Genomic DNA, 27,934 nt, shown 5'->3' with positions numbered 1-27,934 from the left:
GCAGGCACAGAAGAACCATGCGGTTCATCCTGCCTGTGGGTCTGATTGCTACCACCCTTGCAATTGCTCCTGTCCGCTTCGACGGGTAAATCTCCCCACCCTGTGTTCCAGGCTCTGTATAGGATGAGGGTGAAGGAATGCTGCTTTACAGTTCACGTGTTTCATCTTCTTGCATTCTCAAAGGGAGAAAGTGCTCCGGGTGAAGCTCCAGGATGAAAAACAAGCAAACATCATAAAGGACTTGGCCCAAACCAACCAGGTAAAGCATCTAGAGGGTTATTTTATCTTTTCTTTCTGTTCTCTAAAAGCTGCCTCTTTTGTATTTTATTTTTAACGCACACGGAGCTTCCCGAAACAAAGATGGAAGAAGTGGCAGGAGCTACTTGGGTAATTCAGCCAATTGCCGCTACTTCCCTTGTTTTTGCTTATTTTTTTCCCAAATTACCAGTCCTGTTTTCCCTCCCCAAAGCTTTGCAAACAACAGCTTTTTTTAGGTAAAATTGTGAAATAAGGAGTCAGGCACTTGTGATACCTTTATGGGGGGCTCTTTCCCCTCCCTCCTCTTTGCCACCCTGATCTCCACCAGTGGCATAGTTTCTCTTAAAATTATGATACCATCAAGGTACTGGTTAACTGATAACATCAAAGTAATGGTTGATAATACCAAGATGTGACCCTTCCCAAGAGTAGGTCCACTTTGAAAGGAAAGTTTTAAAGTTCAATCCTATTTAAAATTCAATCTAAAGTTCAAGTCCTAAAGTTCAATCACTATTTTAAAATCCAAAAAGCTAGGAGCACCTGGGAGGCTCAGTCGGTTAAGCATCCAACTCTTGATTTCGGCTCAGGTCATGGTCTCACAGTTGTGGGATCGAGCAGCACACTGGGGTCTGCACTGGGCATGGAGCCTGCTTAGGATTCTCTCTCTGCCCCTTCCCAGCTCATTCTCTCTCTCTCTCTCAGAACAAATAAATAAGCATTTAGAATAAAATAAAATCCAATGAGCTAACACAGTCACTTTATCATTTACTCAGCTGCTCCCATACACTGTGCCAGCCACCCGATACATGTCACTTCAAATTCTCCACCAGATTTTCAGTGTCAGTGGCATAAACCCACTTAAAACAAAAGGACTGAAGTTCAAAGACAGTTACTTAAATGACCTAAACGACACAGCAGACTTAAACCCAGTACTGAATCTGGGATTTATTCCAGTCACACACACCCTCACCACCACATCAAACCAGTCAAAAGTTCTGCTCTTCTAATTCCCAAATGTGTTTCAAATCCACACTTTTCATTCCCTTGCCACTGCCAAATTCATGTCTGCCCTACATTTTACCAGGACACTTTCAATAGCCTCTTATCCTTCAATAGCCTCTAGCCCTGCCTCCCACAAACCAAATCTGCACTGCAACCTGATTGCTCTAAAACTTGATTATTCTATTCCTGCACCTGAAGCTTTTTAGTGAGATGTCGCCTAGTGTGGAAAGAGCATGGCCTTCAGAGTTTCAAATACTAGCCATACGCTAGCTCTGTGGCCTTAGGCAAGTTACTTAACCTCTCTGGATCTCAGTCTCCTCCTCGGTAATTTGAGGATAATAATCTTACCTACTTCCTAAGGTTGTTATAAAGGCTAAGTAAGCTAAGAGTTAATGTTCAGAAGGGCTCCTGGCCATAATAAGCATGGTTAAAGAAGTTTCTGTTGGTATTGGTGTGGCATTTGAAGTCCTTCATAACCTGCCAAACTGCTAGGCTCTACGGTCTCCTGCTCCACCACCCTTTTTCTCACTCTTCAAGCTCCATGAACACCAAAAATGACTTTAAATCATACTGCATCCCTCATATGTCCAATTTATGCTGTAGGAATCCGATAAAAATAAACCAATAAATATTGGTTGGTTCATAGCAGCCTCATATCAGCACATAACTGGCTGGCCTAGAGGTAGAATGCAAATCAACTACAAAATAGCCAGGTGGACTTAGACATGTCTACAAGCTTGGAATGGTGGGTGGAAAATGCACCTTTCCTTCACATTTCCCAAGTTGGGGAATTGTATTTCATTTGTTTTCACAATTATGGTGTTTTTTTTTTTAGTTTATTTATTTATTGTGGAGAGAGAGCATGCCAGTGTGTGGGGAGGGGCAGAGAGTGTGGGAGAGAGAGAGAATCCCAAGCAGGCTCCATGCCATCAACGCAGAGACCAACGTGGGGCTCAAACCCACTAACTGTGAGATCCTGAACTGAGCCAAAATCAAGAGCCTGATGCTTAACTAACTAAGCCACCCAGGCACTCCTTGAGCATGGTTTTGAAGAACAACAACAAGAACTGAAATCTTCTCTTATTTATTTTAATCCAAATGTCATCCTTTTGGGTCCATTCACCGAATTTCTGAAATTCTCAGCTAAAGGAAGAAAAAGAGAAGGGAATCAACAGTTGTTAAATTCCTGCATGTCCCAGACCTCATATGCATTTCACAATCTTTACAACACTCCCGATGGAGTCCTCTTAACCCTATTTTTGGGGAAGAGACTTAAAACCCAAGGAGGTTTGTTTTTTTTTTTTAAGTGTTATTTATTTATTTTGATAGAACATGAACAGGGAGGGGCAGAAAGAGGAAGACAGTGAATCCCAAGCAGGCTCCATGCTATCAGCACAGAGCTTGATGCAGGGCTGGAACTCACCAACTGTGAGATCATGACCTGAGCTAAAATCAAGAGTCAGATGCTCAACCCACTGGGCCACCCAGGCGCCTGTGAAACCCAAGGAGTCTTAGTATTGCCCAAGAACATATTGCTAGAAAAATGACAGGGCTGGCGATTATGCCTTCTGTTGGACACAAACCTTCTAGGAATTTCAAAGTTTACAGAGGCAACTGGTTTTGAGGCCTGACTCAGGGGCAGGGTGGGAGAGCCATTTTTTAATCTATATTCCCAATTAGAGTCAGATTCTATGGCTAAATCAATTGTGAAACAACTCCAATCAACTCCAAGATGGTAGAATCAAACAGATAAACCAAAAGCTACTCTTTTTTTGTTGTTGCATTTATACATACTATCTATGTCCTGACAAAGTGATCAGTACAAATGGTTTCTTTCTCACTCCCTAATATTCAACAGTATATTTGCAAACTCTCATAAGCTTATTAAGAGAAGAGTCAATACCTTAGCCACATTGAACCCCAAATTCTTTTTGTAGTATATGATACATAATTATTTCTTAAGAAATACGTGTTGAGTGAACAAGGAACTGTGACTAACATTGAACTCATCTCCACAGCTTGACTTCTGGTATCCAGATGCCGCTCACCACGTAGCTGCTAATATGACAATAGATTTCCGAGTTAGTGAAAAGGAATCCCAGTCCATCCAGTCTTCTTTGGATCAAAATAAAATGCACTATGAGTAAGTCCTATGAAATATTCCAATGTGTTAGATGTTCAAAGTTTGAGGAATCTTGAAATTGAGAGGGAAGTATTATTTTTTAATTGGGCCAAGAAAATGAAAGCTCTATGAGATAAAACTTATAGTTACTTCCAGACTATTGAGGCCTAATTATAGAGGGGATAAAATCAAACTTGGCCAATCAACTCCCATCTTTTTTGTTCTGATCTGCAAGAAGGGCAATTACCTATATCTGCCATCTCCAAAACCCATCCCCTAGTAAGGATATCATGCACTGCTGCAGGCATAGATGGTTTAACCACACTCATCACCTCTGACAGGTAATCAACACAGAGCTCAGGCACTATGGTGAGCACCTCATTCTTGAGAATTTGAATTCGCCTGCTAAATAAAAGGAGATGCAAATAACTGTGCTCATCTTTAAGTCAGAGATGTGGGAATATAAGATATATAATAAATAATTCTTTGTGAAATAAATTCTTCCTCAGAGAAAGCAAAGCAATGCAATTGAGTAAGACTTAAATTCAACCGGAGAGAATTCTCAAATGGCCAAAGAGACAGAAATGAGTCATTATGGTCCCACAGAGAAATAAGGGAAACTTAAAACTCACTGAGCACCAACCATGGGCCACGCACAGTCTAGGCCCTGGGGCAGTGAACAAGGGAGCTCAGACATGAATATCACAGACCCAGACATAACATAAAAAACAAAATGTGTTTGATGGGCATTGAGGGGGGCACCTGTTGGGATGAGCACTGGGTGTTGTATGGAAACCAATTTGACAATAAATTTCATATTTAAAAAAAAGAAAAAAAGATTCACAGGGAACATAAAAAAAAAATGTGTTTGATGTAGTGAGGGGTCCTGTTTTCACTCCACCAGCTCCTGTCATCTCAGCAATTCCTTTTAAAATATATATATTTTTTATTTATTTTGAGAGAGATAGAGGCAGAGGGCAAGTGGGGGAGGGGCAGAGAGAGAATCCCAAGAATCCCAGAGAATCCCAGAGAATCCCAAGCAGGTTCCATGCTGTCAGCACAGGACCCAACATGGGGCTCAATCTCAAGAAAAGTGAGATCGTGACCCCAGCTGAAATTAAGAGTTGGACACTTAAACAACTGAGCCACCCAGGCACCCACCAGCAATTCCCTTTACTGAGACCTTCACCACTCAAAACAGTGCTAAACACTAGCTCTTTCTTTTTGAATTGCTGTTTCATGCCTCTGCTACCCAACATCGAGCAATAACTAAAAAAGCCTTCTTCTTCTGGCTGAGACATTGCAGAGCAGGATTTACTGCTGCTTATCATGACTTGATTGTGTTTATATTGCTACAGTATCCTCAATAAATATAAACTCAATTAAAATTAAGGAAAGACAAATATAAGACAAGTAAGCAAAATTCTTTTTCATAGCTTAATGGATTAAAAAGTTAGCAGGCCATTATCTGTGATTGTTGTTGATCATTGTCTTTGTTTTTGCTGTTGTTTAAAGAGATTGTGAAACAAATGTAGAAGTTAATAATTGAGGAGCACATATTCAAAATTAATTTATATAAGCATTTAACCCTTTGTAATGTATCAATACATACTTTTCTATTCACCATTAAAATTTCACCATTAAAATTAGAAATAGACACTTTTAAATGTACCTCGAAGATCTCAGAAACTGGTAGTGTATTATAGACTCTGCTTATGCTAAGGTTCAGATGGTCTTCATTCTTGCATCTAAAAGAAATCACCCCTCCACCCTGGGTACCCCATGGTGACCATGTCTCTTGATTCACTTCACAGCCAGTCTTCTTAAATGTGTGCCTCAATTACTATATTCATTTTACTTCATTACTATAGACCTGCCACAAATTCCTGTGATCAACTAATTCTTACTAAGTATCCATCCTGAGCTAAAATAAATTTTAGTTTGTCAATTTTGTTTAATATGATTTGACTAGCAGCAGAAAAATGAAGTATTATGTCTTCCTTAATATTCTGGTAATGTAGACAAAAAGCTAGTTGCCTGACATGAGTATGGACAGTGGAATAAATCACTGTGACAGAAGATAACTAGGCAGGTGGCACCTCTCTCTCTCCTCTTTGGACTTCCAGGTCTCTCCTAGCCTGAAACAATTCTGACTCAAACAGAGGTCTAAATCCAGATCCTCACAAATATAGTGTGCTTTTCACTTCGTCTTATGCCAAAATACTTCTTTGCTATCTACTTCAAGACCCAAAGTGTTAAACTACCAATAAAAATTAGTTTTATCTAATTAGGACATGATTTCTAGAAATTGGTCCAAATTAGCCACAGTTGTGGGAAAGCCACATAATTAGATAGTTACCTTCCTCAGAAATATAAATATGTAAAGTGATCTGTGCAGACAAGGACTACTTAAATCTTGTCTCCAAGTACTAATTATATAGATAATTTTATTTGCATATTAATTATATGTGTTACTTGGTGCCAGTCAGTAACAGAAGAGTGTTCTAAGAACAGAAACATCTGGTGGACCCAGGCAGCAGTCTGAATAAAACCACATTAAGAGGCTGGTTTGACACAATGATTTACTTAGACACCCTTCATTAGACAGTGCATATAAACCACTCTTTAGTTTAAAGTATCTGTGTAATTTTTTTTAGAAAATTAAATGACTAAGACAGACTTGATTTGAAAGTAGCATGTTTGCTCCATTTTTGTTTATACTTTCACAAAATCATAAAAGACCAAGTCCAAAAAACAAACAACATATACATACCAACAAATCTGAATAGACTGGTGAAAAAAATGTCTAAAGAAAAGCACACCTATTGGACGGAGTCTAAAGGAGCAGACACCATATTTATTAGAGTCAGCAGTTAAAAACCCTAGTGTTTTTACTAATTGCTTTACCTTTTAGATATTTGTATTTCAGATACATTTTAGATTATCTGTTCTTTGATCAAAAGTTAAAATTAGAAAATAAAGAATTGTTAATGAAAGGTAATTCAGAAAACTATCAATATATATGATGTAACACAAACACAATAAAACTCAAATTATACAATTAAGTGAAATCGTATTAAAATACACCTAGGATTATATATGCAAAAGATATATCTTTTCTTTGATCAAGAGTTAAAATCAGAAAATAAAGAACTGGTAATGAAAGGTAATTCAGAAAACAACTATCAATATATATGATGTAACACAAATATAGTAAAACTCAAATTATATAATTAAGTGAAATCTTATTAAGATGCACATAAGATTATTTGGGAAATGCAAAAGAAATCCACACTGAACTGACTATTCTATACCAAACTTACTCATCAACACTTCAGATTAATGCCCAATTACCTAATAAAGCTTAGTCAGACACAAATTCATATTCCAAGTATATACACAGTCCTATCAAATAAGTATTTCAATCAAATAAACCATTCTAATGTCTTGTCCCATTCATTCTTCCTTCTTCTCTACATTTTTATATATTACTTCCCCAAGAGTAAAGCAGGTATAGTTATACCTGATACAAATGGCAAAGAGATGTTGGTCATGGTGGAAAGCAGAAGAGTGTGGTAAATAAGAATTTGGATTCTCCATGAGGCTGTCCAAGTCAAGTACCATTTAAACCACACATTAGCTACTTAAACATTGATGATTTATTTAACTTCTCTTAACCTCATTTTCTTCATCTTTATAATGGTATTTCATAGAGGTTTTCCAAGAGTGCCTGGGACCATAAAATTGCCATTTGCCTGGTTCCTTTACTTCTACTTATGCAAGTGAGGGAAAGACCACTTATACATGTGTTTAAATGAGTGCACACACACACACATGCACACATACACACTGTATAATAAGGAATAACTAAAGGCTATCACCACATGCTCCCCTTCCCTCCTAGTGAATATATTAGTGCCTTAAAGTTTATATCCAACACAGAGGTATGCCTCAAATGTTGAGAAATCCATGTCAGTAAATGCAAAGTTGGATACATGGTAACTCAGGGGGCTACTAGGGACAAATGGGATCTTGTGGAAACATGAAATCATGCTATTTGAATAGCCCCTATCCTGATGGAACATTGGCATGGAGGAGTAGAGGCAATCCAGACCAGTTTATAAGGCACAAAACAATGACTGCCTCCCTGGAACACGCTTCCCCACTGCATGTACACACACACACACACACACACACACACACACACACACACACACACCAGAGCCTATGGCAGTCACATACATTGACCTACCATTCTCCATTTCTCTGTTACTCTTTAAAACTAACAGATGGAGGGAGTATTGAAATTGTCAAAATAGGATTCATCCTGCCTCTTCTCTGAACTTCTTATCTATTTCCTGACCTTGGGGCACAGCCTTCCAGGAGAGTTGATCAGCTGGGCGAATGTTGCATAGTACTCAGCAGACTAAGACTACAGATCCGAGGGCGATACCCAGGGAATTTCACTCCTTGTGCCTGGAGGCACTGTTGTATAATGGCTCGAGAACACTGAGGTCAGACACCTCTAGGTTAAAATCCCAAATTCTGCATTTTAACAGTTATGTCAGCTTTGGAAACCTCTATCTAACTTTTGGGAGTGAAAATGGTACCAAATTAATAGTGATGATTTGAAAATTAAATGACAGAATGTAAATACCGTGCTGAGCTGAATGTCTGGCACATAATACAGGTTCAATAAACATTAGCCATTTCCATCATTAAATCCTCAGTGATAATTATTTATCCTTTCATCTACATTTAGGAATTTCTTTAACAAATTAAGCAAATCTTGGAACACTAAAATAATATTTGGGAGAAAGTAATTTGGTTTCATCTGCTTAAGCCTGGCTGCTGGTTAGTGGAAGGGCTCATGAAAATAACATCTGGCCCTGGCTCTTAATTTCCAGCCTTAGGCTTAATTTCTAGTCCCTATCAGCAACGATCTGGCACCATTCTCATGTCCTCATGCAGCTGCTTTGTGGAAAGGTCGTATTTTAGCTCACACGATTTTCTTTTGCTGTTGTTATCACAGAGGCTAAATTGATATGTGTAAGTCTAAAAATATTCTTAGATACGAGCTCCCTGTGACTAATTAATACTGCCTTATGTTACGAATCAACCTCTGGGACCATAAAATTTCTCTTTTGCCTGGTTCTTCTACTTCCATAAATGCATGTAGAGCAAAAGCCTCACACCCTCTTTAGAACTTAAAACAATTAATTAAAGGAATTCATTGTCTATAGTGACCACCCATAATGTAATTTCCAATGGTTCTCTCAGGCTTCGTGAGCTTTAGTGCAACGTGACTCCAAATCTGTTGTCACAATTTTTCTTCTGAGAAATCCCAGATTCATCATAAGTCAAAAAGCCAAGCATACAGTGAATTAGATATAATGTGCATAATAATGTGTTTGTCAGTAATGTTAATGGGAATCAATATTCATGAGTAGTACTTGGTGTCATGTGCTAAATAAACTCTAATTAGAAGTATACCTCATTTATCTTCTGTCTCCAAACTCAGATCAGCCAGTCAATCAGCAAGAAGAAACCGACAAATAGAGTTGGTGCTACAGTGTCACAGTTCATTATCGTAAGAAATCGAAGTATCAGAGTCAAACAACCACATACCGCCAAAGCCTTGTTTAAAGACACGTTAAGTCTGTGAATTGGTTGTCAATTTTCTGACCCAACTTCCCTGGGAACCTATGGCTTGCCAATCGCTTCCCACAGTTCAATTCATTTCATCCTCACCACAATCCTGGCTGATGTTTGGTTCCATTGTAAAAGTGAGTAAACGGAGGTTCAGAGAGATAGTTAACCTCCCTCCCCCAATATCACATAAAGTATAAGCCACAATGGGGTTGGAACCCAGAAATGACCATAGCGCCTCTTCCCACCAGGTCACCACTTCCTTACATGATAGGATTTATGGAGGTAAGAGTGCATGATACTGTCCTAAATGACTTGAATGAATGTTAAAAAATAGACAGTATCTTCCTATATAGGACTTACTGCTAACAGAGGGAAAATACACATGCATTTCATCCACAGCAGTAATGCTTTTATAAGAAGTCAATGGCATATATGATAATCCAAATAAGGAAACTGCTCAAGTACAAATTCAAAACATCCCTGATTTTAAATATTTCACTGAAGTATTTCTATTATAAGCCATTGATCTCCGTCTGCCCTGTAAAATATAGTGAATACTATAGTTTAATATAGTTGAGGGATTACTATTACCAACCTAAATTTTCACACTGTGCTATAAAAGGATGATAACCAGAAGGGCTATTTACATTATTAAAATATATTGGGTCTTTGGATTTGCACCAAAGGACCACTGACCTATGTTTGCTAAATCCTTCTATTTATTAGTTTATTTTCCTTAAGCTAACACTGACTGATAGTATGCTTGCTTCCCACAAGCCATTTTACCTATGTCCAATGTATTCCTTCTAGATTAAACAAGCTTTTTAATAATTATATCTAAAATACTATGGGGACACCTGGGTGGCTCAGTCAGTTGAACATCTGACTCTTGATTTCAGCTCAGGTTATGATCTCACGGTTTCTGAGATCGAGCCCTACATCAGGCTCTGTGCTGACAGAGCAGAGCCTGCTTGGGATTTTCTCTCTCTCATCTCTCTGCTTCTCTCTCTCTTTCTCTCTCTCTCCCAAAATAAATAAATAAACAAAAAAATTTTAAATAAGAAGAATGAAGCTTTATGTGAGGGTGTTTGTTAATCTCTTATGGCTGTAATATATTTAACATTAAGGAATCTAATATAAAATTCAATGCAACTGTACATCAATGGATAACAATTTGATCGTATCAACAGACATTGCCATTTTTAATCTCAAATGGCAATCAACATTATATACTGTGGTGAAAGACAGATTTTCTTGTTGAAACCAGGAAAAAAAATAGAATGCCCTCTTTCACCACTATTATTTTCCATTGTTCAGAGTTTAGCCAATGCAATAAAGCAAGGGGAAAAAATAGTTATTGGAAAAAAGTACAAAGCATAATTTTTTGCAGAAGAAATAACTACCCTAAAACCCTTATAAAACCCATAAAGACATTGCTAAAAAATCCTTAGAAGTAAAAACATAGTTTTTTAACTAATAAGATAGCTAATATATAAGTATAACCAAAGCAATAAGTTTTTTAATATATGAATAATAACCAGTTCAAATGTTTAGTGAGAAAAAAAGCCACTCACAAGGCTAATAAAAATATATAAATACACAAAATATACAAAATTTTACTGAAAAATCAGACAGCTATATTATCGTCCATTATTATTAAGATTCTTCTCAAATGTATTCTTAATTTAATATAATTCTAATGAAGAGCCTATATTTTTCTAATAATTCTATTAATTTCTAAAATGATCCTGAAAAAAATTTATTAATAACAGGTAAAATTACTCAAAAATTTGGAAACAAGAATAAGGAGACACTACATTAAATATTAAAATTCAATATTAAAACTATAATTTAATATGGTTTGGTTCTTACACAAGAGCAGGAAAACAGATCAGTGGAGCACAAGAGAAAATCCCAAAACATACAAAGTATACAAAAATATTTGTGTATATATGAGATGACAATGGCATTTTTAAAATATAAATCTTAAAGTCAGACAAGGTTGCATTCAAATTCCCAACCCCAACATACACAAATTATGGGTATTTAAGCTTTATGAGCAACAATGACCCCATCTGTAAAAGGGTAATAATATTAGCAAGATAAAAATAATGTATGTAATGTATGTAAAATAATGTATGTAATAATATTATTAAGATAAAAATAAAATAATGTATGTAAAATAAAGTATGGAACATATGAAACAAATGGATAATCAAGTGGAAATGTCATGTAGGCAATTGGACGCATAAGCCCCGGGAGAGGCAGGGGAAGAGCTAGAGCAGTGGTAGTTTCAGGGGAGAGTCCAGAACTGGAAATACAAATGTGGGAAACCATTAGGTCACCATTAGAGCCACGGAACTGAATGAGGTGATGAGATGAAATAACTCAGGAATAAGATGAAAATAGAGAAGAGGGTAAAGGTATAAGACTTTTGGATCCCCAATATTAGCCTCCTAAGAATTCTTCCTGCATCTTATTTCACCCCCTCCATATCAGCCTAACCATTTTCCAGCTCTACAGCTATGGACAAGTTATTTAAACACTTTGTACCTTGGTTTTCTCATCTGTAAAATGGGGGTAATAATTTCATGTGACAATTAAATGAGTTAATGTATATAAGGTGGTTAGAGCAATGACTAGCACATGGTAAGCGCTAAATACTATTAGCGCTAAATACTATTATTGTTATTCAAGTTTCTCCCAGCTCTGGAAGTGTGAAGTGATAAGGGATGGTCAGCAAATTTGTACATAAGAATATCCACTATTGCCTGTATTGTGTGTATGTGTGCATTTGAAGAAAGTTAGAGAGTGATTACAAATCAAGGCTGACCAACAGCAATATAATGCATGCCACATGTCCAATTTTAAAGATTCTAGTAGCCACATTAAAAAAGTTAAAAAGCAAGAGGCAAAATTTATTCAGCAATATATTTTATTTAATCTAATATTAAATCTAATCTAATACTGAAAAATATTATTTTTCAACATGTAATGAATATAAAACTCATTAGTGAGGTATTTTACATAATTTTTATACAAAGTCTTCATAATCTAGTGCATATTTTACATATCAGCAACCTCTTTTTTGGACAAGCCCCATTTTTAAGTGCTCTAAAGCCATATGTGCCCAGACCACCACCTTGAACAGCACAGCTCCAGATAAATGGGAATATATGAAGCCATACATACAACATTTATAAAAGAGATGGTTAGAGAATAATGAAGAAACAGGACAACCCTGATCAAAGATAGAGCAGAAGGAAGAGAAAATTTCTGTAAATGAAAGATAACTGTGGGTTTTTTTCCTCCAGTAAATGTGTATTTTATCATTCCCCTGTCACACAGAATCTTGATCCATGATCTACAAGAAGAGATTGAAAAACAGTTTGATGTTAAAGAAGATATCCCAGGCAGGCACAGCTATGCAAAATACAATAACTGGGACAAGGTATAGTATAAAATGCCTGTAAAAAAACTGTAACCCTTAATATTTGTTCTCATTTATTTTTTTTTTATTCTAATTCCTCAAAATTGGTTTTGCTCTTAAGATTGTTGCTTGGACTGAAAAAATGGTGCATAAGCATCCTGAAATGGTCTCTCGTATTAAAATTGGAACCACTGTTGAAGATAATCCACTATATGTTCTCAAGGTAAAAATAATTCAAGAACTACTGATTCTTATAATTGTTGAAAAAACACTAATTTAAAAGTTACTTTGAGGGGCGCCTGGGTGGCTCAGTCGGTTAAGCGGCTGACTTCAGCTCTGGTCATGATCTCACGGTCCGTGAGTTCAAGCCCCGCGTCGGGCTCTGTACTGACAGCTCAGAGCCTGGAGCCTGTTTCAGATTCTGTGTCTCCTTCTCTCTGACCCTCCCCCGTTCATGCTCTGTCTCTCTCTGTCTCAAAAATAAATAAACGTTAAAAAAGAAAATTTTAAAGTTACTTTGACACAGCTAGTGAATTTTGAGACAATAAAGTCTTATCTTTTTGAAGAACATATAAGCTCTAAATGTCCATTCAAAAATAGAAGTGATAGGTGGTTTTAGGTGAAACCAAGAAAGTCCTTGAATAAACCATTTGTGAGACACAACGGACAAACTCAGACAAATACCTTGTCCCATACCTTTATTATAAGAGTTTATGATGTGCCTGGTGTATAAAATAGTGTTCCATCCATTAAAATTCAGTGTAACTGATGACTAAGTGTTTAAGTCAGAGTGTGTTTAAGTGTTTAAGTTAAGAGAAGTTTAAATATCACAGAATCATAGGGTCCCAGAACAGTAAGTGAGGCATTTCAATCCTATGTTAATAGAGAATTCCCTTCTATGATGGAGCTGACAATTGCCATTCAGCTGCTGCTGGATGCTTGCACATCCAGAGACACTGCTCCCTGAAGCATCCCCTTAATAAATGAGAAGCCCTTCCTTACCCTGAATTCCCATCCATTCATTCTCTCCAACTAGCCAAAACAAATCTAAATTCCCTTCAAAATGACAGCCCTTCAAATATCCAGCCACCATTCCTCTTCCCCACTGCAAACACAACTACAAAATCTTTTCCACCCCAGGCTAAACATCCCATTTATGAAGCCAGAAAAACAAAAGGAAATGGCCAAAACAAAATAACCTATTATCTATTTCTCAAACCAAAGGATATTAACAATAAAATAAGAAAAACAATATATTGTGATTGTTTTAAAAACCATAAAAGCAACTCTAACACTAGGAAAAATTTTTTTAAAAGATATACTATATAATCGATTATGAATTATGTATAGACACTTCAGGATATAGAGTGAAGTGATCCTCCCTGAAAACAATATGTGCATAAACAGTTATTCAACAGAAGGCAGGGGAAAGAATTGCTTTGAGCACAGGAATGAGTTATTGGACAACAAGGGATCAATGTGTGAGTTCATGCAAAATAATATCTCAAGTTTAATTTTAAATAGATTGGGAAAAGGGATGAAAGGAGAAAGGCTATTTTTATGGATTGTGGCATTCATGCACGAGAATGGATCTCCCCAGCATTCTGCCAGTGGTTTGTCTATCAGGTAAGTGAATCGGAACGCTCATACAATTCTCCTTTGATTGTCAAATCTCCAGCACTTCACGGAGTGGCAACACCCCTTTCCAAATGAATGCAGTTCCACTTAACTAGAAGGGCCCACATTTGGTGCTGTCAGGAAATAAATGCTCTGGATTTTACTCATCGTTGGGGTTTTTATAAAATTGACACCTTCCTTCAAAATTCTTGACTTCCAGCTGACAGTTTATAAAAGTAAAAGAATTTTTTTTTGGGGGGGGGCATGATACGGTTTCTCCTATAGTGAAGTATGGATGATCTGAAACTATCTTCATATTACAAGCTACAATCTTTGCCTTTCTTCAATGAGCTCAAAGCATATAGATCTCTAGCTCCTGTTTAGATAATTAATTGGCCAATCAATTGGCACTTGGAATTTTCATAGTTAATTTCCTTTCCAAGTGAAAAATAACTCACTTTCTTTAAAGGCAAATTCAGTTTATAAGTTGTTGTTCCTCTCATTCTAGTCTATTCTGACTCCCACCATCTAATAACTTTCTCTTTTCTGCCAGCTTTTGCATACAACATGCTGATGTAATGTGAATGACAATGGCTTTCTGGGCATAGATACTTTCACTAGGAACGATTCTGCCAGGAGAACTGATTTATCTCTACACTTGTTTTAGCTCTTCCAGCTGAGGGCCAAGAGCTACAAAGGAATACATGTGATAGGGCTGCAAAAAATCTCTTGGCTCTGGAACAGATGTACCTGGAAGAGATTTTCCAAGAATGAGAGAGATTTTAGGTAGCCATAGAAAGTACAGATAATTAGATAAATTTCAATCTGATAAGAGAAAAGGAGTTGATTGGCCAATCTAAATGCTTGAGCCTTTTATTAATGGAACATTTTTATTTAATCCTGTTTATAATTAATTTATGAATTTTCTCCAATAGTTACAGATTCCTATGTTTATAAACTCAATCTATATTTACCTAGAGGATGTGAGGGAAAGAATCCATTTAGAACAGTATGTACTGCTAATTTTTCACTTGGCCTCCATTCTTCCTATAAAACATCTTGCATGCTGTATGTGGAATGCTACTGTCTTGACAAAATGATCCTTTAAAGAATGTTCAGTTCAATTAATTTCACCAGTCTGAATAAGTGACTTTTATATGGGTCACTTATTTTTATGCTATTTAGGGGAAATATGTTTGAAATCATGTGAACTTGAGTAAATGACTTAAGGAGTGATAGTTATTACTATTATAACCACAGCTTTCCACATGGTGTTAAACTTTACACCAATAGTTTAATTTTTTCCTACTCCTACAGGCAGCCAAAACTTATGGTAAAAACAAAATTATGACCAAACTCCTGGACCGAATGAATTTCTATGTTCTTCCTGTATTCAATGTTGATGGATATATTTGGTCATGGACACAGGTAACGCTCTATGGTCTCTTGTTCACATTTGGACAACATAGTATTTACCAACTTGAATGCACAGTGATTGCTATGTATTAAGTTGGATAGCCAGTTAATTCTGATTCAGAAAAATATATTTTTAAGAATTTCAATTTCAGACTAAGGCAAGCATGATTTGCTGGTTGCAGTAGGTGTCCTTGAAATAATAAGAAATTTTTGCCACTGAAGCTGGTGAGGAAAATGAAATTAAGCAATAATTATAAAGGAAATGTATGTTATAGGATATGGCAAAAGCACATTCCACCTAAAAATAAAAGTCATTTAAAGACATTATGAACACACTGGAGCACCTGGGTGGCTCAGTCACTTAAGCATCTAACTCTTGATTTCTGCTCAGGTCAGGATCTCGTGGTTCGTGAGATCGAGACCCACATGGAGCTCTGTGCTCACAGCACAGAGCCTGCTTGGGCTACTCTCTTTCCCTTTTTCCCTGCCCCTCCCCCACTCCCTCTCACATGCTCTGTCTCTTTCTCTCTCTCTCCCAAAATAAACAAATAAAACTTAAAAAAAAAAAAGATATTAAGAACACTGACCTCAAAGCAAAAGGCACTGTATTCCAATCTATCTGTAACAAAATTTGATGTGGAATAACTGTATCAAAAAATAAAGACTGACACAAATAATCTGTCCTTTAACGGAATCCTGTATTGACTCACTGCTGTTAAAAAAGATTCATACTCGGGGCGCCTGGGTGGCTCAGTCGGTTGAGCGTCCGACTTCAGGTCACGATCTCACGGTCCGTGAGTTCGAGCCCCGCATCGGGCTCTGGGCTGATGGCTCAGAGCCTGGAGCCTGCTTCTGATTCTGTGTCTCCCTCTCTCTCTGCCCCTCCCCCGTTCATGCTCTGTCTCTCTCTGTCTCAAAAATAAATAAATGTTAAAAAAAAAATTTTTTTTTTAAAAAAAGATTCATACTGAACTTTCAGACAGATACTATCACATCCACTTATTTTCTGGAAATTATGCTCTAACAGTCACAATTTGACCTGTATTATACCTGAAATCTATAAATGGTGAAGAATGTAATGAAGTTATAATTTAAATCATAGGTAATTTCAGAACATTGTTGATAATTTTCTAGTACCGAGAACTAATCAACAGTTTTTAAAGCTAACTAAATTATCCTATCAAGGCCTTAGAATATTTATATAAAAAACAATGTTGCTGAAAATGTTACAAATTATAAGAAAACAATATATTTTTCTTCATAATAAAGAGCCTCAAGTTAACTAGGTATGTTTCAAATAAAACTATAGACACCTGCAGAGAGGATCTGAAATGATCGAACTGAAAAATGCAAATTGATCTGATGTAAACACTTCCATCATTCAATCCTGCAGAATCGCATGTGGAGAAAAAATCGTTCCAAGAACCAAAACTCCAACTGCATCGGCACTGACCTCAACAGGAACTTTAATGCCTCATGGAACTGTGAGTAGTAGACCTGATCTCAAGAAAAAGAGCTATAAAGACTGTTCAGACACCAAACTCAGTTAAACCACTTATTTATCTCAGCAAATATTATGTATTCCCTGAGTGTTAATTTTCTAATCTAAAAAATAAAGATAATCATCCCTACCTTAGAAACATTATGAATGTTTTGTTATATGGGAGGAAGTAGGGATGGGGTTGTTTATCAAACCATCTCTTTCTTAATATATCTAGCTTGCTAAAAATCAGACACATCCAGATGCATAAAAATTCAGATAATCTGAAGAGAGGTCTCGGGTCCCTCCTCTTCCTGGTCTGATAAAAGCCAAGAAATACCAGTGGTTAAAACCAACACAGAGATAGCTCTTCAGATGTTTGTGAAAAGAAACAGCTGGGGGCAAAGAAAGTGAAAAGGCTTAACAGAAATGCAATGATAAGCAGAAGTCTGCTACATCAGATGACAGTTGCTAGACAAATATGACTTCATCATTACAGTCAAGGAAAAATTACCACTACCCCAATTCATAAATTTTTTCTGTAACTAATTTTGTTGAAAATACCACCTCAGCTCTTAATTCTATTCTACCATAAAAATTATGAGAATAGCAGCTATCCCTAAGTGAGAGCTGCCTGCTGAACCAGGATGAAGAAACTCAGGCTCAAAAAATGAAATTCACACCAGTCCCCAACAAATTGTGGAGTAGGGTTGAACTGGAACTGGGGTCTATCTGGCTCCAGGCCCTGGGCTGCTTCTGATGTATTATTCCTGTGACCCTGGGAAACAGAAGCAAAATAAACAAGGCTAAGAATATTCCATTGGGCTGGGTCTGTCACCCTATGAGTTTTATGTACAAAGTTGGTCTGCAATGACTATGACACCAGAGAGATTGAGGCAGCCCTGTAAACCCGGGAAATGAAAATGTTTAAAACATTTTGCAAGTCCACATCAGAAGAGACAGAATCTTTACTGATGGGGAGCAAACCGCGATCTCATCCTCCACATCCACTGCAGCTTTTCCGAACACCAAGGACCCATGTGCAGAAACTTATCGGGGCCCAGAACCAGAGTCCGAGAAAGAGACCAAAGCTGTCACTGACTTCATTCGAAGCCACCTGAAATCAATCAAGGCCTATATCACCTTCCATTCCTACTCCCAGATGCTATTGTTTCCCTATGGATATACATCAAAACTGCCACCTAACTACAAGGACCTGGTATGTAGAAAAAAAACCTACGGTTTATGCACTGACACACACCACCACTGACTTTCACGAACAACTGTTCTTTATGAACAACTGCATTATGGTGAAAGAACTTCACACTTTCATACCAAAGAAAAGAACTAATAAAGTTTACCTTAGAGTTAAAATCATAATTCCTAAATTAATTCTTCATGTGATAAAAGGATATAAAATCTTTCAATGTGATTCTAAGATAAAGCCAGTAGGAAAAAATGTGTGGGCCATCCAGAGGAGAATTCCATGAATGCATAAACTGTTATCCAAACATTCACCATGGGTCATACTATAAAACCACACACAGCAAAAGTCTAACAGAACAGCAAAGATATCTGCTATTCCTGTCCCTAAGATGCCATATTTAAGAAGATCCATTGTATTTTTATCCTCCGGATCAACTTGGAAACAATATTAATTATTTTACTATCCAAAGAAAGAACATTATAAGTGTTTGTAAAGCCTCCTCACTGAGAATGCACTGTCTTTCAAGAACAAAAATCTACTATGTATCTTTTTCCTTTGCATAAAAACTGATTTGATCATGTTAGCTTAAAACAAACGAAAACTCTGCATATGGGTTCCAATGCATCACAAGAACTGGAAGTATGAATAGACAAAAATCCATAAAAAGGGATATTGTTAATTGCTGTAAAAGAAAGGAAATAAAGTAGATAAAGTTCAGTGTCCCAGATCCCATGGGGGCTGATAAATATAACACATTTGGTAAAAGCTATGGATGGTTCCAATATTGCCTCATATTTTTAAAAGTATATTTTTTTAAAAGAAGTCACAATTGTCATTTTGACTTCAGCCAATTGTATTCAGCACAACAGCATTTAATTTCAGTTGAAGGAGAGATTTAAACTAGTCATTAAAACCATCTGTATATATACAACAAAGAAAATATGCAAGCAATATGTGGCCAATAGTCATTTATTTAACCAAAACAGCTGAGAATCTGAACTCCATGAGTTTGATTAGTTCACAAAAATATACGGCAATGCAATTTCAATCTGCCCTTAAAAAATGGTATTATGAATTAAAAATATAAATACACATAACAAACCACTTTGAGTAAAGAGTTCCTACACAGCAACTAAACTGATTAAGAAAAAAAAATTTATCTTTTGGTTATATACATTACAGACTAAAAGTAAATCTTCATTTAGGGTACAAATACGTTAGTGACTATATTCCATTAAAATTCATTCCAATAATCATTCTCATAGCACAAAACACTAATGTGTATTAAAGGTCATGAAATGCATTAACTCTGGAAAAGAAACTCTAATTTAACAACTATTTTAAAGAGGAGTCAACCATCTTTCTCTTCCCTTGGCATGCTAAAATCCAATGTGGAAAAAGTCCTATGACAATATGATGCCCATAAAAACAAAGGAAACAGGACCATGGGAGAAACTGACTTTGGAAAAGACAAATATCTGAAGCCAAAAAATATCTGAGAGGAAGTAGAAAGAATATTATTTTTAGAAGAAAGGACAAAAACAAGAAAGTGGGGGGAGGGGGAGAAGGGAGGAAACAAGGGAGAGAGGAAGAAGACAGAGAAAAGAAAGGGTAGAAATACAAAATGAGACATGACTGTTTATAACTTATTTCACATTTGTCTTCACATTGTCTTTACAATGACAATATATCTTCCCAAAAATAAATTTCTCACTTAACCATTGATTTTATTTTCATCTTCAATTGCCAAAAAACCAGTAAAATTTATTTTTTAATCCCCAATAAATTAACAGCATTTACATAGTTTCCTATTATTCCAACACTAACTTCCCTTTTTCTCCAGGCCAAAGTTGCAAAGATCAGCACTGATGTTCTATCAACTCGGTATGAAACCCGCTACATCTATGGCCCAATAGCATCAACTATCTGTAAGTCTTTCTTATTGTTTACTGTGCCATTTTCCCTAATTCTTTTTTATAGATATTAAAGAAAATTTTAGAACTTGTAAATTAGAACATTTAGAACTGATAATTTAAACCTCAGTTTTAACAGGTGATTCTGAATTTTATGTGAGTCTAGGGAACACATTTTTCCCTTTTGTGGGGATAAGATTTTTCTAGAAACAAATTATACTGAACTTTTACAAGGATACAAGGTCAATGGAAGTTGTTTTATCAAGATAAATTTGCGATTTAATTCATCCACCTTCCTGTTCCCAACCAACATGTATCCTCACTGGAACTCATGAGAATTAGTTGGGGCAAACTCAACAGTTTTCTGTGGTTGTTTTGTTTTGTTTTGTTTTTAATTGGACTCTCTTTTTTTGGCCTTGTCCCTATGCAAACACAGTCTTCCTCCCTAGCTCCTGGTGGGAAAATGGGCTGGCCAAAAGTTTCAGCCACTTTGATCACGTAAAATCAGTTTAATGTCTCTTTCACTAGTCCCTTCCTATTGTGTTAAACTGAAATCTATATGGTGGATTAAGAAATAGGATGTAAAGGTTCTAGTTCTGTTGCTTTTGTTTTAGTGTCTAAGTACCACATCTTCAATTTCAACTTATGCCCACATATCCCTAGCTTAGCTCTTGCTTCAAATAGAACTTAGTATTGACATAAAAGTACAGGTCATTATGTTTATGCATGTCAATAATACTTTTTTTCAAAAGACACATGTTAAGCCACAAGCATTATGTTATGTAGACTCCTGTGGACTAAAACCAGATTCCTAATTTGGTTCAGTTTTATTTTGACTTGTTTTGACTGTATTGCAGTAAGTTCCTTGAACCTAATGTGCCTTGAAAGGAGTAGACTTTTTTTAATATCAATATATTAAGAAAATGTCATCAACAACAAAAAATTATCTTGCACAAGTCCAAGAAGACTTCCAATTGGGAGAACTATAGATTGACATACAGTAGGTGGTATAGTACAATGGTTAATAGCACAAACTGAAGATATGCAGCTTGGGTTTGATTCCTTACTCAACTATGAACTAGATAGTGCCTTTGAGCAAATTGTTAATCTCTCCTTGCCTAAGTCTCCTCTTCTATAAAACAGCAAATGGTACTTAAATCCTAAGGTTGTGATAGGAATTTATGAAATGAGTTAACATACATAAAGCACTTAATAGGGTGCCTGGTATTTAGCAAGTGGTTTTTATAAATATATATACGTATTTTAGTAGGTACAGATGTACACAAATAAAAAGCTAAGTAACACAGTCAATAGATTAAGTTCTAGAAAAATTTATTCTTAAAGTGAGAAGCTTTCGGTGTTGCATTTATTTCATGCCTTATATAGTTTTTGCTTGAAATTTAAGGTTTTAAAGATACGAAAAATGGTATCATAAAAGAAAATTTATTAAACTTAGTAACATCACATAATTATGAAAAATCACAAATTCTATTCATTCTCAATAACCACTATTAATCTTAATGAGAAATGTCACATAAATTTGCCAAAACAGAATAGCCATACTCTTTAACGTCACAACAGTTTACTTAACTGCAAATGGAGAACTAGTACATCTAGAAATTGACCAAGTTTATTAAAACATCTAGCATACTCTAAACCACCATACAAGACACAATTCCAACTTACCCTAACTCCATTGTTACCAAACTCTTATTTTTATATGCCTTTTTCTAATGAACTTAAACCCAACTCTAGCTAAAAATGGCAGCCTTCTTAATCACTAAAGCCACTACAGTTATCTCAGCTCACACACTCCACAAACTGCCTACAATGCTGGACCCTGTTGATATCCCTTCTTCTTGCCATCCCTTGGCCTTCCTTACCAATGAACTCTCCTGGTTTGCCTCCCCCTCCTCCTTTTCTACTTGGTCTCTGCCGACTGCCTCTAAAAGTTGACATTTTCAAAAAAACAGGTACACTTCACACATACATCAGAAGATTCTCTCTTCAGGCCCCTCCTCCTCCTTCTGCTTCTTTCCCATCAGGGAAGTGCTCTCTTTCCTTAAAGGCTTGAGACTGCACTTGTCACCTGGAAGGCACCAGTGGCCAAGCTAGGGGGATCACTTTTCACTCAGGTAGTAGTTACCTGCAGCAATCAATGGGAGACCAGCAGCACTAGGGGAATCAACCAGACCAAATTAGCAATGCAAAGATTCTGAAAACCATATTGTCATCGGAACCACAAGTCACAGAAGAAGACCAGAGCCTAAATGCTAATCCTAAACACAGTGACTGACTGCTAAAATAGGTATCAGTTAAGATTTAAGATTTAACATAATAGCCAAAATGTCCAAATACAATCAAAAATCACTATCACACCAATAATGAGGAAAATAACAGCATGAAAGAGAAAAGACAATCAATAGATGCCAAAACTGAGATGATTTATACGTTAGAATTATCTGACAAGAATTTCAAAGTCACCATCATTAAAATACTTCAACAAGTAATTAGATAGCCTTGAAACAAATGAAAATACAAATAATCTCACTGAAAGAAAGAAAGAAAGAAAGAAAGAAAGAAAGAAAGAAAGAAAGAAAGAGAAAGAAAGAAAGAAAAAAGAAAGAAAGACATAAAAAGGAACCAAATGGAAATCACAGAACTGGAAAATACAATAAAATATTTAAAAATTCACTGGAAAGGCTCAATAGCAGAATGAATATGATGGAGGGAAGAATCAGTGAACTTAAAGAAAGAATAAGCCAATCTGAAGAGAGAAAACAAATTGAAAAAAGATGAGCAAAGCTTCAGGGACCTGAGGTGTGATAACAAAAGATCCAACATTCAAAACATCAAAATCTCAGAAGAGAAGGAGAGTGAGAATGGAAAAAAAATATGGAAAAATAAAGACTGAAATTTATAAAAGTTCCTAAAAACATAAACCAATATATCAAAAAGCTGAGTGAATGTCAAACAGGATAAACTCAAAAAACTCACATTGAGTGCATAATTAAAATTCTGAAAACTAGAGGCACCTGGGTGGCTCAGTCAGTTGAGCGTCAGACGGGCTCAAGTCATGATCTCACAGTTTGTGGGTTTAAGTCCTGCATCGAGCTCTGTGCTGACAGCTCAGAGCCTGGAGCCTGCTTCAGATTCTATGTCTCCCTCTTTCTCTGCCCCTCCCGACTCGCATTCTCCCCCCCCCCCTTCAAAAATAAACATTAAAAAAAATGTTTAAAATTCTGAAAACTAAAGACAAAGAAAAAACTTTTGAAAGCAACCAGAAACAATCCAGAGGGGGGAAAAAAAAACAATTCAAATGATAGATTTGTTGAAACCATGGAAAGCCAAAAGGAAATGATGATATTTTTCTAGTACTACAAGACAAGAACTATCTACCTTAAACTCTATATTCAGCAAAAATATCCTTCAGAAATGAAGAGGAAATAGGGGCACCTGGGTGACTGATCTGGTAAAGTGTCTAACTTTTGATTTCGGCTCAGGTCATGATCTCAAGATTCATGGGGATCAAGCCCTGGGTTGGGCTCTGTGCTGACAGCACAAGCCTGCTTGGGAATCTCTCTCTCTCCCTCTCTCTCTCTCCCTCTCTCTCTCTCTCTCTCTCTCTCTCTCTCTGTCCCTCTCCCACTTGTGCTCCCTCTCTGTCTCTAAAAATAAATAAATAAACTTAAAAAAAGGAAAGAAAAGTAAAGAAGAGGAAATAAAGACATTCTCAGACAAATTTCATCACCCAAACACCTACCCTTTAAATATGGCTAAAGGAGGGGTGCCTCAGTGGCTCAGTCAGTTAAGCATCTGACTCTTGATTTCAGCTTAGGTCATGGTCCCAGAGTTGTCGGATCGAGCCCTGGTTAAGTGTACGACTGTTGATTTTGGCTCAGGTCATGATCTTGTGATCATGAGATTGAGTCCCATGTTAGGGTCAGCACTGAACAAGGAGCCTGCTCAGGATTCTCTCTCTCCCTCTCTTTCTGCCCTCTTTCTGTCCCTCCCCCACTCATACAAATTCTCTCTCTCTCTCTCTCTCTCTCTCTCTCTCTCTCTAAGTAAATAAACATTTAAAAAAAATAAAAATGGCTAAAGGAGGTTCTCCAAATAAGAAATAAATGGTAATAGGAGAATGTTTGAAACTGTAGAAAGAAAACAAGAACAATGGATTATGTAATGAAAGAATGAATGAATGAATGACTCTTTTCTTCATCATGGCGGAATGAAAAATTATAACACCATTTGATGTGATGCTCCATGCATATTCAGAAGTACTCAAGACAGCTATATTTAAAAAGGAAGATAAAGAGAAACTAAGTGCAAGATTTCTATATGTCACTTGACATGGTAAAACACTGATATCAGCAGATTGTGATAAATTATGTATGTATATTGTAATACTTGGAGCAACCACTAAAAACTTTACAACGTAATATACTCAAAAATGTTATTATAAATCAATCAAAATGGAATCCTTAAAATGTTCATTTAACCAGAAACATAAAAGAGAGGAATGAAAAACAGAGAGTCAAATATCAGACAATAAATATCAAACAGTATCAAAATAAATATCAAAAAAATAAGATGGTAGATTTAAGTCATATCAAAACTTAACCAAAGATATTAAATAGAGACAGATTGGCAGAGTGGATTTTAAAAAAATGATTCAGTAATACACTGCCTACAATAAACTCACTTCAAATATGACACAGATGGGTTGAAAGGCTAGAAAGAGATATACCATACAAACATTAATCAAAGAGAAGTAGCCATATTAAATATCAGATAAAGTAAATTTCAAACCAAAAAACTTTGCTAGAAACAAAGAGGGACATTAATAAAGATAAAAGGATCAATTCACCAAGAAAAGATAGTGGATCAATTCACCAAGAAAAGATAATGATCCTGAATGTGTGGGAGCTGCTTTCTAAACAACATTTATGATGTTTCTCCCAATAACTTCAAAATTCATTTTCTCAAGCTCCGTCTTAAATGCGCTAAACATCCTTTTGTCTCCCCTCCTTTATCCTTTCTTTTCCTCATCACTATCCTCTCTGAGTTCCTGTTTCTATTAATAATATGTGGATTGTCTTCAGCCACCCAGACTGAAATCTCCATCATTTTGATCAGATTTTGTGACTCTTCCATTCCATTATTTGTGACACGGACCACTCAATGCTATGCCCAGTGTGATGACTCTACACAAGTTCAGGCTTTCATTTCACAATACCTCCTAACCAGTTTCTACTTTTTCCAGTCCTAAGTATGGAACTAAAATAACTATTATCGCCTCCCAAACAAAACACCTTGTCCTGATTTATCAGGTTTTCTGAGCTTTGCCCACAAACTCTCACTTCTCCATTTGTTCCAGTCCAGCTGAACCTCTCTCGTCATAAAAAGGCCTCCATGCTTTTCCATCTTCGTAGCTCACTGGCCAGAATGCCTTTCTTCCATTTCCATCTGGAAAAACACTAGCTTTTCTTCAAGGCTCTCCATCATAAAGGCGGTATTTAGTAGGCATTGAGCATAAAATGTCAACCTCCTCACCAGACATACATAATTTTTTTTAATCTACGTAAGAGTCAACATAAAGATTATACTGTTACCTTTCTTATGGTACTTACATATTCTTCCCTGTCTCTATTGATTTGCATCTTTGACTTCTCTCCCCTAAACTGTAAGTTCCCAAAGACATCAATATCATCTTTATCTTTGTAACCTGAACACACCCACCCTCCACAGTACCAAGTATAGTACACCATGCATATTAAAGGTTTAATAATATTTGTTGAATTGGGGCGCCTGGGTGGCTCAGGTAATTAAGCGTCCAACTTCAACTCAGGTCATGATCTCGTGGCTTGGGGGTTAAAGCCCCGCGTCAGGCTCTGTGCTGACAGCTCAGAGCCTGGAGCCTGCTTCGTATTCTGTGTCTCCTCCTCCCCCTGCCCCTCCCATGCTCATGCTCTGTCTCTCTCTGTCTCTCAATAATAAATAAATGTTAAAAAAAATTGTTTAATAAATAAATAATATTTGTTGAATAATTTAAAAGCCAACCCTGTCTATTTCTACCAAAATATTTCTTCTTTCTTCATCACAACTTTTGAGTTTTCATCCTTCAAACCTAAAATATTAATATCAGTTAAACTCATCACTTGTCCTGGAACATAAATTATTTTATATACAAAAAAGTAGTTTTTCTATTATGCAAATGAAAATATACATAAATGCATTTATATATACACATGCACTTGTATAAACCTTATATGTATATAACTTCTAGATGTCTGTTTAGATTTTCAAATAATAACATTCTTAGTAAATCTCATAAAAATTAACATTGAAAAGTTGGATTAGGGGATTAAATACATCCTTAAAATAATTGATTTAAGCTTTCTTGGTCTTTTAACTAGAAAATAGTTCACCCAAGCAACATGAATAGAAAGGGACCTGAACTATTAGGAAGAACATAATTTTGCCTAGCTTGTATGCATGATTTTTTTTTGGTTGAGTTTTCAGTGACCAGTGACCCCCTCCTTAGTTGGTTTACACAGCTGCTTGCACTTGCCCAGACCACCTCGATCTGCAACACTGTGTGCCCAGTAAACAAACTCAATTTATTTAGAGTACTGGCCCAAACAAAATGTAATTTTGAAAATGCAGCACATATTTAAAATGGGTGGTGGATCCCAAAACCATGATTATGTTTTATTCTACACTCTATACTATATAGACCACTACTCCCATTCCTTATTGCAATTAACTGTACACATAATTATTTTTTATTGCTAATTTTACACCAGTGAATTTCCATTTCAAGAAAAACATTAGCATTTGTTTCTAATTAAATATTTATTGCTTATGTTTTACAGACCCGACATCAGGTTCTTCTTTAGACTGGGCTTACAACCTGGGCATCAAACACACATTTGCCTTTGAGCTCCGAGATCAAGGCAAATTTTGTTTTCTCCTTCCAGAATCTCAGATAAAGCCGACCTGTAAAGAGACCTTGCTAGCTGTTAAATTCATTGCCAAGTATATCCTCAAGCATACTTCCTAAAGAATTGGCCTCAGTTTGGAATAAGCCAAATAATGTTTCTTTATGCCTTCTGCCAGAAAGTCAATCTTCAATTACACCTAGATATAGCTTCCACATTACCTGAATAGGTCCCTCTCTTGCTCACTTAAGTTCTATGTTACTTCTTTTTGTTTTTATTTACTCTCAATAGCACCTTAACAAACAGCTTTAAGTGAAAGCTTTCAACAACCTTTCTTTGATCCAAATAAAGTTTGAAACCATCAAAAAGTATTATTTTGAGTATTTTGAAACATGATATACAGCGGGATATATGTACATCTGCGAAACATGATACACAGAAATGAGAACCTTCAGTTTCTCCAGAATCAGACTTTCCATATGGCTTCATCATTTCATGTATTAATATAATTAAATTAAATTATATTCCAAAATGCATCTTGTCTTTTGATAAACTATACTCTCTGTATTTCTCTATTAGCACTAATAATCAAGCATTAATGTGTCTCATGCAGTCTGTTAATAAGAAATAATATCTTCAATTCAAAAACATATTTTGCCTGCACATATATTTCTTTTTAATAGAAGTAGACATCGTTTATATCTTCACAATAGCAAAAGGATATCCTAGTAGGAAATAAAGTGGTTCATACTGAGATGAATCTCAGAGCTTCAAACAAACAATCCAGTTCTCATCAACATAATGTACATTAAATTCAAAATAGTTTAGGGGCACCTGGGTGGCACAGTCAGTTAAGCGTCCAGCTCTTGATCTCTGCTCAGGTCATGATCTCA

At 36.2% G+C, this 27,934-nt stretch overlaps 1 protein-coding gene across 2 annotated transcripts; it reads left to right on the top strand.

The window, feature by feature from the left end:
* Nucleotides 1-27,519, top strand: CPA3 (carboxypeptidase A3). 2 transcript variants are annotated; one of them, XM_007086324.2, is made up of 11 exons: nt 1-85; nt 184-259; nt 3,279-3,403; nt 12,383-12,485; nt 12,586-12,687; nt 13,989-14,090; nt 15,399-15,509; nt 16,891-16,981; nt 17,994-18,196; nt 20,028-20,112; nt 26,976-27,519. In XM_007086324.2, exons 1-11 carry the CDS (start codon nt 18-20, stop codon nt 27,161-27,163), a joined length of 1,254 nt encoding a protein of 417 aa, XP_007086386.1. In that variant the 5' UTR covers nt 1-17; the 3' UTR covers nt 27,164-27,519. The 2 variants fall into 2 exon arrangements, with proteins under 2 accessions (XP_007086386.1, XP_042855221.1); XM_042999287.1 differs by lacking the exon at nt 13,989-14,090.
* Nucleotides 27,520-27,934: the final 415 nt, after the last annotated feature.

Source organism: Panthera tigris, chromosome C2 (assembly GCF_018350195.1).
Source record: "Panthera tigris isolate Pti1 chromosome C2, P.tigris_Pti1_mat1.1, whole genome shotgun sequence".
NCBI lineage: Eukaryota > Metazoa > Chordata > Mammalia > Carnivora > Felidae > Panthera > Panthera tigris.
The sequence above is the reverse complement of the archived record's forward strand: the minus strand, read 5'-3'. Positions and strand labels throughout refer to the sequence as shown.

Coding starts and splice junctions, on each gene's coding strand:
- CPA3 (XM_007086324.2), top strand. CDS start 18: ATGCGGTTCATCCTGCCTGTGGGTCTGATTGCTACCACCCTTGCAATT. Junction 14,091..15,398: donor GCCAGTGGTTTGTCTATCAG/GTAAGTGAATCG, acceptor CTACTCCTACAG/GCAGCCAAAACTTATGGTAA. Junction 16,982..17,993: donor CTTTAATGCCTCATGGAACT/GTGAGTAGTAGA, acceptor CATCCACTGCAG/CTTTTCCGAACACCAAGGAC.